General features: G+C 24.7%; 1 protein-coding gene across 2 annotated transcripts; it reads right to left on the reverse strand.

Moving 5' to 3' along the window:
* Positions 1–1,253: 1,253 nt before the first annotated feature.
* On the reverse strand, positions 1,254–15,450 carry LOC126904020 (protein transport protein Sec24A). 2 transcript variants are annotated; one of them, XM_050682649.1, is made up of 17 exons: positions 15,045–15,450; positions 14,894–14,965; positions 13,575–13,717; positions 8,669–12,490; positions 8,493–8,608; positions 8,328–8,430; positions 6,311–6,437; positions 6,134–6,243; positions 5,545–5,785; positions 5,035–5,418; positions 4,636–4,965; positions 4,460–4,570; positions 4,121–4,299; positions 3,898–4,035; positions 3,638–3,838; positions 3,090–3,193; positions 1,254–1,711 (listed from the first exon to the last, which is right to left on the reverse strand). In XM_050682649.1, the coding sequence occupies exons 1-17, from the start codon at positions 15,082–15,084 to the stop codon at positions 1,600–1,602; spliced, it is 6,333 nt and encodes a 2,110-aa protein (XP_050538606.1). In that variant the 5' UTR covers positions 15,085–15,450; the 3' UTR covers positions 1,254–1,599. The 2 variants fall into 2 exon arrangements, with proteins under 2 accessions (XP_050538606.1, XP_050538607.1); XM_050682650.1 differs by lacking the exon at positions 14,894–14,965.
* Between the last annotated feature and the right edge of the window lie 521 nt (positions 15,451–15,971).

The following is a 15,971-nucleotide window of genomic DNA, read 5'->3' on the forward strand; positions in this document are numbered from 1 at the left end:
CCACTTTCTCAGTTATCAGTGGACCGACTTTATTCAACAATACATCAAAAGATTACAAATCGTATCTAATTGAAGACATTACTCTCGAAAATAGAAACAAATTCCTTCTTTCTTTGTAAATGGAGAAAAACCCCCAAAAATTATGATTTCTAAAATTTATAATATGAAATATTTTTTTTTTTAAATTATCATAATTTTTTAAAAAATTAACTGATCATATTTTTTTTTATAAATAAATACCTTAATATTTCAGATTTATTTTGTATACATTTTTTGAAAATCTAACCCCATATCTTACCACAGGGAGGAGTTAATTTTTACACATAAAATTTATTTTTTAAACTTGACTTTTGGAAATGTTCTAGAAATAATGCGCATTTAAAACGCATTTATTAATGTTTACATTAATAAATCATAAAATTTGTAATCAGGATGTAAGTAAGGAAAAAGTAGTTGATGTTGCTTTTCTAATTATTCCACAATTCCTTCTAAAAACTAAACACTATCTACAAATTTGCATTGAAGCCTTTAATATAATAGTGATTTTAATATTAATATATATATTTAAATAAGTATACTTATCCCTACTATGCTACGTCCTCACTTTAATGGGTTTTTATAAATGTGGCTGTACGATTTAAATGATAATAAATGTTTTATAAATTATGGCTTTAATTTTATAAAATTTGGTTGATACTAGTTAACTTTAATTTATAATTTTTCCCTAGTGTAGAAGCTAGACATTAATTCTATACTAAGGACCTTATTTTTATGATATGAGTTTAAAACTAGAACACAAAAATTAATATTTTTAACGATAGTTATTAATGTTTAATGTATAAATAATTTCTTAAGAAATCTTATGAAAATTTTCTGAGTAATTGACTATTAAAGTAAAAAAAATCTGTTAAAAGTTTTATCTATACTGAAGTCTAAAATGATTATTTTATTGATATAAACAAAAACTGTTCATATAGAAATGATATTTTAGCGTCTCATATTTATAACTATTTTAAAGATATAATTTAAAAATTGAAAATTGAAAATTTTATATTTTTTAATGTTTATAAATAATAAATTACCAATATCAATAGTAATACTCATTTACCATTTGATTACAACTTTATGAGAATTAAATTAAGGAATAAATTATAAGAACAATTTTAAAATAATATAGCCCAACTAATTTTATAATCAACTAGAGAATATATTTAAATAAAACATTTTTTGATCAAAATAAATAAAAATCAAAGTAAAATAAACATAGTATTTATTATAATTATAAAACAATTCAAAATAAATAAATAATAAACCATAATAACATACTTACCATTAAAAACAATTTTTTTTACTTTACATAATAATATTATATGGTACAATAGAAGTATTTTATTTTTTAATTTACAAATAATTTTTTTTATGTTTTCTGTATAATTCAATTAAAAATTGCGTAATACATAATAATATAAAAACAAATATCTAGAGTTATCTTCAACATTTTTATATATGTATAAGAGCTAAACATAATTTTTGGTCAAATACATGGTGATAGTTTTTTGTTTAACCAACATTCAAATTTAATTATAATAAACACATTAACTATCTTATTTGTTGACTAAGTCTTTGTAAGAATTCATAGTATGACATAGTTGATTCAAACTTATCTTCAACTAAACGACTAAAAAATCGTAGTTTGTGGGGTCCGTTGTCCCTGAAAATAAAATAGTTGTAATTAAATTTAAACTATTACATCATAAAAGTTTAATTTATTAGATGTCAGTGTGACTCATAAGACACGACCACTTAATAATACATTTTTAGCTCCAAAAACCTAAAGAAAAACATACAAATTATAATATTTTATCAACTTTTTGGTTATAATTAGGTTTTAGTCAAACATTCAATTTTTTTTCTTTTAATATAAGTCATTTTTAAAGCAAAAATAAATATGTCTAAAAGTTTATTTTTTGATAAACACAAAAACATTATTCTAAACTTACTTAATAAGTCATTAAGTTATAATGTTTTTTAATAAGTAAATAAAGGGTCTTTTTTTTATCAATTGTTTGTAATAAATATTAAATAGAATAGTATTTAATATTTTTTTAGTAATATTTTTAATTTATTCCAAACACATAAACAACCAGTACAAAATTTAAAAAAATGACTGGAAAACTTATTAATCTGTTAAAACTGACAGTATAGATTGTTAGAAGGAGGTATGTGGTTTAAAATAAAATGAAAAATATTTTTATGCTACTATACAGGTGATTAACTCATAAATTACTCAATTAATGAAAAAATAAAAATAATATTAATACATTTACCATTGGTTACTTTTAGCTCAATTTTTTCCTCAATTTAGCATTGACAAAGTATTTTTTATGTTCATTCTTTATACTTTATAAGTGTGTCAATTTAAATTTTTCAAAGGGCAACACTATTTTATTTATTAATATTAATATTGATCTAATTAAGAAAATTATTAGTTGATATCAACTTTTGACCTACTATTAGATACTATTAACAATATAAAGTAATGACTGGAGATAAAGAGTAGGTTGTGCTATTATTATAACTAGATATTTCCTGGTCTATACCTTCCTCCCACCTAAATATTAACATATCAATAATATCTGAAATAGTGATCCAAAAGTTGTTACCAACTAGTCATTCTCTTAATTAAATCATGATCTATTGAAAAAAATAAGCTAATTAATAATGTATGTTACCATTTGAAAAACTTAAGTTTACACCCTTATAAGGAATAAAGAATAAACATAAAAAATATTTGATAATTGATAAATTGAGATAAATATTGAACTAAAAGAAACCAATAAAAAATTGTTAATTATTTTTTTTATTAATACATTAGTTCATGATAAATGAATCACTCTATATACTCTACAAAAAAAATTCTAAGAACTTTAGTTCCTTAAATCAATAACATTGAGTAAATTACAGAATTTCCTATTTTTTTTTTTTTTAGATGTATATGTTATTTAGTAGTATAATAATTCCCATTAATATTCTAAAATAAAACTTTTTTGAAATTTCTATTAAATAATTATTAAACAGTAGAAACTTACTTAATTATTTCAATTGGTAAAGGATATGGTTTAAAGTGTTGAATATAAGAAATAAATGTACGTAACAAATATGATACATTAGAATTAATTTCTGCGATTTGAGTCTGAAAAATAAAATGACAACTTAAACAATATTTTTTTATTAATATTTTGTTACAGGTTTTCATTTCCTTTAACACAATAAATCCAGTTTTCATATTCAAGAGGTTAAAAACTAAATATTTGAAATTTAATTAACACTAATATATAGTAACCTCAGAAGCAATGACTCATAATTTTTTTTTTGAAAAAAACATTTTTGAAACTAATTTTTAATGTTACTTAAAGGAAAATTTGATATTATTAGTTAATTGGCAAATGTCTCATATTTGCAGTAATTTTACTATTATTAATAAATTAAACAAAAAATTTAATATAAAAATAAAAAAAAACTTAATTTTATGAGTTATTACCTTGTATAATTATATATTAAATTAATTACATTAGTAAATTTAAAAAGCACTTTACATTATAGTCATATATATTTTTTATAATTATTTTATACTAACAGTTAATTCAGGCATTGAATTCAAATTAACATATCCAAATAATTTGTTAACAAGTTGTTCTGAACACTTATGGCCAATTAGTATTATTAATGTTTCACTATCATCCATTAAATAAATGCCATTTGAATCTATTCTTTCAGCAGATAATTGTAGCAATGGAGGAAGTGGGACATCTGTTAACTTTTCATAATTTGTTTTTGGCTAAAATTTAATTAAATTAATCATTATATAATTTATTTATTTTTTTATTATATTCCTACTTGTTCTTCTAATGTATGTATTGGATACAAATTTGGGTATATAAACTGCATAAGACTGTAAAGTGGTAAACTTTTCATTTGACACATACTGAAAGTTCTATCATCTAATCGGGTAGGTTGGTTAGTTCGGAATGCAATCTGTCAATCAACATGTTATTACTTGAATAAGTTTTTAACTTTAATTTCTTGAACTTAATAAGAATTTTGAATTAATAAAATTTACATGTTTTAATGTTGCCAGAATATATAAAGGGAATAACTTCAAGGCTATTGGAGCTAAAATTGATCCAGATGTACTGACTGAATTGCAACCTGTTTTATAAGCAGAAAGTGAATCTGAAATTGCATTTACAAAAGCTTCTCTTGCATCCGACAGTGATTTCTCTGTACTGCGATCCACAGCTAATTAAATTGATTTAATATTAATAAGTTACAATATTTTAATGTTACATATCAATGCATTACTTTTGTTTCAGTATATTAATAATGTTTATAAGTAAAATAAAACTTTTATACTAAGTAAAAAAGTAATTCTAAATAATTTTTAAAATAGATTGATTACCCATTTTTGCAATCAAACATGTAATTGCTTGTTGGTCAGCATATTGAAAAATATCATTTAAATTATCAGTTACTGGAATACACATGGTATGAACTCTAATTCGACGTTCGGCTGAAATTAGATTATACTAAAAATCTTAGCATATCCTCTAACTAAAATAAATCATTATGTATTACCATTACTAGAAGTATACAAAAGAGCTGCTTGGAAACACACCACAGATAGTCCATCTAAATTATCTTCAATAGATAATTGCATACCATATGCATTATCAGGATTAACATTAGGTAACATAAGTAAATCAGAAGATCGAACAAAAAAGTTTCCATGAAAAGAATGCACAGCCACACCTCTAGTACAACGTAATCTCAAAAGAGCTTCAAATCCAATTTTACGAGACAAATAACGATCAAAACAGTTGATAAAACGTGTTACAATTGAAGGTGATTTTTTATCAAATTGTGTAAAATTGTGTATGCAACCTGCTGAAAATTTGGATATTCCCGCTAAAAATAATAAAATAGATTAAAATAATAAAAGCCATAAATAATATATAATAAACTTAATTAGCTTACATATACTAGCTATGTCTAAGTATTGATTTGAAATGAAAAACAAGTCAACTGCAATTTGCTCTGCACTGCATTCCAAAGCAAGTTTCTTGTAAAAGTCTGTAGATGGAGCCATATGCAACACACGATCACCAGAATGAGGACTACCATCATCTCTTGGTTGTAAACTTCCAGGACCACAGTTTGGTAAAGAAGCTTGAAATACTGTAACGCGCCCACCTCGTGGAGCTAAAATTTTAAACGCTATTTGAAGTGCAGCTCCTAATGCACATCCAGTATTAAATGATTCACTGAACTGATTAGGAAGATTTGTTAATAAATCCTTAATTGCAGCTTTATTTTCTTCTAAATTCACCATTAAACCATCAGGTAGAGGTAAAAAGATATCTGAAATTAATTTTCAAAATTGACTATGATTTTTGTTTTCATCATCATATACATGGATGCATGATGATATAATAAAGAATATACAGAGAACAAATTTTAAAATAACAGTAAAAGTTAGATACGTACCATTTATATCACTAACCACAAGTTGCTTTGGTCGTCCACCTTCATTACTTGGAATTTGATAAAAGTGCACAGATGAATCATAAGTTATAAAACCAATATTTGTTCGTGAATCTCCGGGAATGTCATTAGACATAATTTTATTCATAATTCGATCACAAACAATTTCTAAATAACCAGTTAAAGTTGCCAGGCGTGATACGTCCAAAAGAAATAAATACAATGCTGGTTGAGGTGGTCTTACCTTAAATAAAATTTTATTTTAACAATGCAATATTAAGTTAGGAAAATGGCAATACCACACATCTATATTTTCATTATTTTTCAGGAAAGCTAAAAACTATCTGAGATTACTAAACATTTTATAGTTTATGATTTGGAAAACTTTATATTTGGAAAGCAAATACAATATCTATAAATATAACGCTTATAACAAACATATGCGTAAGGAGATTTTACATTATTTCAATAAAAAATATCACTGAAATGATATTTTAATGATAATGAAATGTATTTACATAAAATGTAGATGCATGGCATTGTGATATACGAAACGATTAGTAGAACAACAATATATAATTTATATACCAACCATATAATCTTGTGAAGCTATATATTCAATTGTAGCATTTTGAATTTCTGGTCTCCTAGATGGATCTCCTAAAGTTTTTGTGTAAGGGTCGATTTGGAATTCTCCGGGTACTTAAAATACAAAAAAATAAGTAATAGTTATTATAAAGGATTATTGCATAGCTTCTAATATACTTACAATCATTAACTCTATAACAAAGGTTACATTTCCAATGCCCACTATCAATAAATTGGACAAAAGGATTTATATAAGATCGACAATTGCGACATCTTGTTATTGTTTCACATTGTATAACAGTTAAACGCTAATAATAAATAGTAAAAATAATAATATTTAAGATGACTACTACTTTAAATATAAATGTATACTATTTAACACATAATATTACAATTTAATGGATGGTAAGACATGATATAGCTAAGTTAAATGAAAATAAACTAAATAAATAGTAAGTTAAAAATTTTCTCTTAGGATTTAATTTTATTATTTATACAGAATGATTTTTATATCATAATAACCCACTCAATTACTTGCAGAATAAATATAATTTAAACATTTTTAGTTTCGATGCGAAGGTGAGAAGGTATTGGTTTTACTATGATGTGTTTTTTTTTTATTTGTGTCTGTTACCACTTTTTTTCAGCTCTCACTGGACAGATTTCTTTCAACAATATGTCAAAAGATCATAAATCTTATCTAGTCGAAGACATTACCCTCAAAAATTGAAAAAATATCCCTCATTCCCCGTAAATGGGGGAAACCTCCAAAAAATTACAAATTTAAAAATCGCTAATTTTAGAAATTTTTTCAATTTTTTTTACTTAAAACTGCCATAACTTTTTTAAAAATGACTAAATAAATATAATTTTTTTTTTTTTAATAGATGCATGATGTCTTTACGTATCATTTGATATATTTTTTTTTATAAATCTGACCGTTTACCTGCCTACAGGGGGGGATTCAAAATGACAACTTTTTCACAAAAAATGTACTTTTTCAACTTAACTCTTGAAAGTGTTCTAGAAAGTCTGACACTTTTATATATATTTTAAATTAAAGCTAATGTAATGTACTTTATTATGGGAAAAAAAAATTTCGTACTTATCGTGTCTTCAAAATGAAAATAGCAACCAAATGCTATTTTTTTGTGAAAATTCTTGATTTTGTATTTTACATTTTTAACTTATTATGCTATAACTTATTCAAAAGTGTTTGGATCAATACAATTTTTTTATGAGAAATAATATTTATATCCCTCTTTCATTCAACATTCTTTATCTTAATCAGGATATAAATAAGAAAATAGCAGATCATGTTGCTTTTGGAATAATCTACTAATTTTTAAAAATTAAACACTATCTAAAGATTTGCATCAAAGTGTTTTTTATGGTAGTGATTTTAGTCACTGTCAGATATCATTATACTTGATCCAACTATGCCACAAACCCCCTGTGCTAGGTTTTTTTTTTTTGGTTATTTTTTGTACAATACAGGTAGCTAATTGGTTTTTTATGACATTGCTGTCACAGTCACGGGGATTGTTTATTATCAATTTTGACTATCAATAAACCTACTTTTTGTATTGTCAGTTAGTGTATTTATAAACTCACAACAATGGTGCCTTACTACCATTAATATTAATGCTGTGTACCTGCATATTTCGATGTCATAAAAAATCAATTAGCTACCTGAATTTGTAATCCATTGTGTATTATACATGTATATTAACTCAAAAATTTGAAACTTTAAATGTTTATATCTAATAAACAAATAAAGTTATATTAAAAATTCAAATGCCATGTACTATTATTAAATTAAAAACTCAAACATTTTATTAAATTCAAAATATGTGTTCCCAATTAAAAAAACAAAGTTGACATCCTTACAAGGCATAAGGGATGAACTAAAAAGTATTACATAGTTAATAATTCAAGAATAAAGTGTAACTAAAGATAACCAAAAAAAAATGTTTAAATTATATTTATTCTGCAAGTAATTGAGTGGGTTATGATAAAAAAATTATCCTGTACATACAGAATGTTCAGTAAGAACATGTTTTTAGAAACCTGTTTCTTTACTTACTGAACACCCTGTGTATATTTTTTAATATACTATACCTGAGACAGAATACTGCATTACCTTAAATTTTTATTTGAAAAAATTGTTATTAAAATATATTTTAATTTTGACTTACTGAGAGATCTTTATATGGATGTATCAAAATACCCAGGGGTAACCTACTCTTGTCCAGTAATGTTTTTGATGAAGGAAATTTGTTTAAAGTACAACGAAATATACTAAATTCAAAAAAATTATTTTAATTGATAAAAATTCCCAACAAAAAACGTAAAAATCTTACTCTGGTGAACAGTTGTCACAATTTGCATATCCTTGGGGAAGTTTAATTTTTGGTGGTTGAACCCTTTCACCTTGTAATATATCTCTCGTTTTTAACAAATCAACAGTGTCATAACCCTAAAATACTAAAATCATTAAACATTGTTCTTCAGTAAAGTCATATAAATTATATAATACCCATGTTCCACTAAACCCTTGTTGAATAACCGAAGGGTTATTTCCTTGATTGTAATAATCTTGTCCTTGACAATTATTTAATTGACGATAGCTCATTTCACCAGAACAACTTAAATTGGTTTGTTGAGAAAATCCTTTAGATGTAACATTTTGTGATGGATAAACTAATGGCATTTGGTTATAACTTTGAACTTGATTGTAACTTGTAGGTTGTGTTTGGTGTTGATGTGATTGTATTGTAGGAGGCAAATTAAAAGACATTCCTAAATTATTAGATTGACTTAACTGTGAATTGCTTGATAAAGGTTGTGAATTAACATTTGAAATAATTTGATTAGGATATTTTGTATTTATGATAGGTTGAGGAAGGAGAGTAGATTGATTTGTTCTTAAATGAGATGGTTCTTGTATATTTAATTTTTGAGGTGCACTATATTGACTATGAAGTATATTATCATTAGAGGATACAATAAACTGTGATTCTTTTAGTTTGTTAATACTTGACTGCATTGGATAATTATTAACAGGCAGCTGAGCTGCTGACATCGAATTAATTTCAGGCTGATTTCTATTAAGATGTGGTTGTTGAGAATACAAGTTTTTAGGTGATTGAACGGGTAGTATTCCAGAAGGTTTTGATTTATTATTTATAAGTGGCACATTCTGATTAATTACAAGTGCTGCTGATGAACTATTGACTAGCGTGGTTTGGCTATTAATAGGTATAAAACTATTTAATGTTGATGGAGCAGCAGAAATAGGACTTTTAAAAATCTGATTATTTAAAGAAGGAACAGGCATAATGGGTTGAATAGATGATTTTTCTATTGATTTAAATTGATTATTTAAAGATTGTGGAGTAAACTGATTGAGCCCAGACTGAGGAGGTGGAACATTAAATAAAGATGACTGATTACTCAGTAATTGTGGGTGATAATTGGCATCTGTTTGAACAGATGGCATATTTGACAATTTAGATTGATAACTAGAATTTTGCGCCATTGTAGATTGCTTTGATTCAAATGTGTTGGAGTTAGGTTGATTGCTCAAAACTTGTAACGAATGATTTATTGCTGGTTGAGTTAGTTGAGTACCAATAGGTTTAAATTGATTAATATCTGATTGAAAAGAGTTTTGAAATAATGACTCTGAGATACTTTGTGCATTAACATTTTTTGTTGGATTAGAATTTTGTTGAGAAATTAAATTACTACCCGACAGCATATTACTAGGTTTTGGGAAACTATTGTATACATTTGAAGTATAATTAATTGATTCTGCTTGAGTAGTAGAATTTGTATTAGATAAAATAGGTACATTATTTAAAGGTTGCAATGTAATATTATTGACTAGCGATTGAACAGGAGGTATCCCAATTGGTTTAAACTGATTGTCAAACTGTTTGATAGGATACTGATTTGTAATTTGAGTTGGGTTCATATTTTGTCGACTATTCAGAACTTGAGATGTTGATTGATTTATAGCTGTTTGAGCCGCCTTTATGGTTAACTTATTAACTTGAGGTTTAAAAGCTCCTTGTGATTGAAGACTTAAAGAATTTATCTGGGAAGAAATATTTTGAAATGCTGACGAATGTGTTTGGTTATTTAGAGGCTCGTTGTTTGAAGAAATTGATGAACACAATGATTTAATTTCAGACGAGTTTGATTGAATATTTATAGGGATTGAAGTTGCAACACTAGTGGTTTGTAAAGTAGAATTAGGGATGCTAGTATTAAAAGAAGTAATGGAAAGTGTATCACAATCATTTAATGGATTAAAAAATGACTGCGTAGTTTTTGGAGGTGAAGATGCATTTAAAGTAGTAATACACAACTCACTTTGATTTTGTGTAACTATAGTATTTGACTTGTCTGATATACTCAAATCTCTAGAGAAGTTTGTAGAATGAAGTTTATCAGGAATTGTATTGGACAAATTTGAAGAATTTGTACTATCAATTGGTGATATTGATTTATTTAATTCATTAGTAGGTATTTGAGATGAAATATTTGGTAAAGTTTCTGACAAAGAATTCTCAGAATTATATTTTAAACAAGCTACATTATCAGCAGTTTGGCTAAAAGAACTGGGTATGACTTGTGTTTTTATATTTAGGTTATCAGTAATGGAAGATACATTAGGAGAATTTTGATAAAACATTTGGTTTTTACCACCATCTGAATTGAAATATTGACTAGTTTTCAGTAAATGTTGTTGTTGTATATTATTACTTTCTGTAGTCATTTGAGATTCTGTACTGTTTGTATAATTAATACGCTGATCAGTAGGTAAATTTGAAATGTTCGATTGTGAAGTTATATTTGACATATAAAATTTATTTGATTGATTGTTTGTTGTGGAAGTTAATTTTAAATTATCATGTAATATAGATTCATTTTCAATAGGATAAGAGTTATCTACTTTAAAATCTTCCAATTTGATGATTTCTTGATGATTTCTCTGTTTGTTTATAGAATCTGTCAAAATTGGGTTTGTGAACATTGGAGAATCACTGTTATTTTCTTTGTTTTCAAAAAATAATTTATTTGACTGATCATCGGAGAATTTTTTAGAAAAAGTAGTTTGATTAGATTGAGGTACTTTGTTCTGAAATAAAAGTGAATTACTAGGTTTGATTGACGGTGTCACATCAGAAGTTGAAGATATATTAGATTGGACACTGTTAGGACAAAACTGTTGTATAACTTTATGATCTGATTTAGATTGCACATCTTTTGATAAATCATGATTAACAGATTCCAAAGAATTAGATAATACATTATTACATAAAATATTGTCATTTTGCATGGTTGCATTATTTGTATTATCACTATTAATTTTTTGGAAAGTATCAGATAATTTATTAATTATACTATTATTTTGTAATGTTCTATCTTTTTTCATTTCAGTATTTATAGTTAATTTGGGAGATAATTTAGTAGATTGATGAAATTCTGTTGACTTTAAATTTTTTTGATGAGTATCAGACAGTTCAAAATTCATTACTGTCGTATTTGGTAATGTTTTGGTATACGAATTGTCAATGTTAGACTGATTTGTAGTAGTTGACTGATTGAAAAATGCTATATTGTTAAAATAAGAAAAAGGTTGATCACCATCTTCATACAATAATTTACTGTCATTGTTAGGCAACACTAAATTTATATTATTTGATTTACTAGAAATTGTTTCTAATTTTTCTGTTTTATGATCATTATTATTAACATATTGTATTTCTAAATTTTTTTGACTTTCTAAATTACTATGCTCATTTAAATTCATCGGTATAGGAATATCTTCAATGTCATCGTCATTCTGATTATATGCATTTTGTAATATAGATTGGTGATCATCAACATTTTCATCTTTGTTTATATCTAAATCAGCAAATTCACTAGGAACAGGAAATTTTTTATTTAGAGGAATTGAGGAATTAAATTCTTTAGAAACATGTGTATCAACATATTGAAGATTTGTTGATTGTGGGTACAAAGGCTTTGTTGGAACACTTTCTGACTCTTGATCAGTACTTTCTGAGTATAATGAAGATGTATGTTGAGGCGAACTTTCAGTTGATGTTTCATCCATGTCATATTCTATGATTTTAGGTTCTGGAGGGTATGGTGGCTTAACAGCAAAATAATTTGTTTTCATGTTTGCTGATATTGATCCACTAAAAGAAGAATGTTTATCTACCGGTTGAATTTCTTGGATATGCTTGGGCTGTTGAGTTAGTAAACCTGTTAAATGAGGTTGCAACTGATAGTCTGGATTATTAGAGTAATTTTCAGAGTTTTTTTGAGCCAGTCTTATGACATCCTACGTTTAAAAATAAAATAATTTAATCACTAAAATTATTTTAAGATTAAGACAAATAAGTTTTTATATATATTAATACTCTTCAAAGTTATTAGTATTAAAGAAACATAATAAATCTAAAAATTATGAATTCAAAAATTTTAAATAAATATATTTAAATATTATAAAAATGTTGTGATGTATCTTTAAATTAATTAAAAATATTTAGACTATCTCTGAGGTAACTATTATTATTCATACCATCATGAATTTATATTTAAGAGTTTGCATATTGCAGTCAAAATTCTAGATAAAATTCCAACCAAAAATTAAAGAAAAGTTCTTTTTCATTTGAAATTTATAAACGCAAAAACACAAAACAATATATCTTCAGAGAAAAAGTTATTTAGATATAATTTTAAATATTTAAATAATGATATTATAACAATTTCATTTTCAAACCTTACTTTAGGTATTAGGTTTAGTTTAAAAATTTTAAAAATATAAATTAAACTTTTTATTTATAAATTTGATTGAAAATCAAACTATAAGCTGATTTTTTTAAATGATATAAAAAATGTTACTATGTAAACATAATTCTATTTAATTAAATAGTTTAAGGATAAAAACAAAAACTTTGATAATACTGTTATCAATAAGAAAAAATTATAATGAAAGTCACCAAAAATAGCTTCATAATAAAACATGTATCTGTTTTAAAGTCTATAAAAAAACTGTCTTGTTTAGCATATTCAAGCATAAAATGTAAAATAAACACAAGTTCAAAGAACTAATGTTGTAACAAAAACAGTAAACATATCATAAAAAAATAAGATTCATTTAATAAATTATGAAAATGACCTTATAATTCAAGATTATCTAATACTAGAATCACTATAATCAAATTATTTACTAGAAAAACAAAATTCTCTCTTAATAAATGTCAATAAGAAAATAAATAGATAGTTGAAGTTATTTTATATACATCAAAATAATTAAAAATATATTTTCTTTTAATTTAATAAAAAATAAAAAAAACTAAATTATAGATTATGTTACGGTCAACTAAATATTATATTTAAAATAAAATAGAACATTAGCTTACTGGAACTATGCTTTGAGAATTTTCTGGTAACCTTTTGACGGTTGTACCCGGTGATCCCAATGACAAAGATTGAGAATTTTCATTTTGATAATAATTATGGTTTATCATGGGTTCTCTGAATTTCTCATCCAGAGGCTGGGAGTCTAGAAATAAAATGATCAGAAACTTAAATGAAGCCTTTAAAAGTAGGTTATTAGCCAACATTTGTTCAGTTTAATGATTTATTGTATTATTTTTATCATAAGCATATATTTTTCTTTGTAAATACTTTGTAAACTACATTTTTATCATTTTGAATATAAAAATATTTTCTCTCTTTTACAAAAAAAAATAAATAGAAAATCTAACAACAAAATATAAACAAAAATAATATTACATTAAAAATACTTAATACTCAATACTTAAATAAAAACTCATATGATTTAAAATTTATAAAGAAAATATACAAAATAATAATAAATAGTATAATTTTATAATTAAAACTTTTATTAACCTTAATATGGGAATGGTTTGGAGGTAGATTTTTCTAAGACAGAAATAGTTGTTAAAATTAATTTTTTTTATCATGAAAATAGTGGAAAATATTTTCATGTGTATTTCTCCAGAGAAGAACAAATTTCTACAAAATGTTGAGAAATTACCTTAATACTATTAAATATAAAATAGAAAAAAATAAAATAACAATAATTTAATTGTAATTTTATAGTATATCAAAATAATGTATTAATTTACAGTATTATTTGTTATTTAAAATGAAAAGATTAAATTTAAAAAATACATAAAAAGTGATTGCTTATCTAAGACTATCATACTATTAAATAAATATTAAAGTATGATTATTTTTCTTTAACATTATAAATAAAACATAATATAATTTTTTCTTTTTCAAAGTTTATAGTATCCTAGGTTCTATAATTTTTAAAAAACAATTAAGTCCTATCATCCTTCATTCTCCCTTAAAATTGTATCAATTTTGTCTTTAAAGTGGATATATATATGTTTAATCAATTTACAAACTAATAAATAGTATATCTAAAGAAAGATAGATTGATGATAATTTTTAGACTATTATTTTAAAAGATGTTAGCATTTTATAACAAGGAGGTTTATAATTATTATAACATTTATAATTAATGTTTAATCAACTTCACCCTTTATATTAAAGACTTGATAACTTCCCAAAAACAAAAGATAATATTAACTTTCAAAAAGAAAAAATAATGTTAATTTTATATTTTTAAAGTTATTGTGTGAGTCATAATTAAATACTCTTTATATTTATAAATGTATATATTAATGTGTATATTTAAGTTGATTACCCGAATGATTTGAGGACTGGAAGTTTTCAAAAGGCTGATTAAATGTTGACTGGCCATTAACAAGAGAATTTGCTGAATTTATTTAAAAATATATCAAATAAAAAGATTAAATAATAGTTTTAACAATAAAAAAATTAAAAAATATACTCACGGTTTTGATGAAAATAGTTGTACCTTGAATTTTGTTCCATTTTAAATTCTACCTAATCCAAAATTTTAAAAATTGTTTGTGATTTTCGAACTTGACACAATTTAATCTATGAAGTGGCCCAAGGATTTCCAGAGTTACGTATATGTTGTACAAAAATCTTATCACTGTAAAAACACTCGTAAGAATAACCAACCTGTCAAAGCCTACTTTAGAAACCGTCGTAATTAGAAACGTTTATTCAATTCATGACCAAACAATTTAGAATATAATTAATGAAAAACAATAATTCACAAATATATATATTATAAATAACCAAAGAAATATATAAGATGAAAATTCAACGACGTATTTGGCTAATATGATTAACAATTAACTATCTTTCTTTTCTATTATCTATTGAACACCACGTCACACTCACACACGCACATGAGTTAGCCTAGTGATTAAGTGATAATGAGTGAGCGGATAGTGGGGATTCAAAGTATCTGAACGCACCCAGAAGCGATTACGTGGAACTGACCAGCGGATCAATGATTTAACGCTTCTCAAAAAAAGAATAATTGTATTGCTCCAATCATATCTTTAAATTATGTTATTATTGTTTATATTACTTTAAAATGTTGAGAGATAATTATTATTTTAGAAATATAACTTAGGTATTACATTTTGCTATCATTTTGAGAATTTGTCAAACGCGACCACTATTTTAGTTAGAAAAGGAAAAAATATTATGATTTAATTCAAATGTTATTTCGTTATTTAGATAATAGATCCCAAGTTGTTAGGCTCGATAAATACTTTAGTATGTTCTTCAAACTAAGTATGGTGTATCGCAAGATACGCTATTGGGTCCCTGATTTTTCTTAATAATAATAAATAATAAAAAAATACACCTACGGTTAATTTGGATCTTTTGTAATTCATTCT

The sequence above is a fragment of the Daktulosphaira vitifoliae genome, unplaced genomic scaffold (assembly GCF_025091365.1).
Source record: "Daktulosphaira vitifoliae isolate Bord-2020 unplaced genomic scaffold, ASM2509136v1 Scaffold_4, whole genome shotgun sequence".
NCBI lineage: Eukaryota > Metazoa > Arthropoda > Insecta > Hemiptera > Phylloxeridae > Daktulosphaira > Daktulosphaira vitifoliae.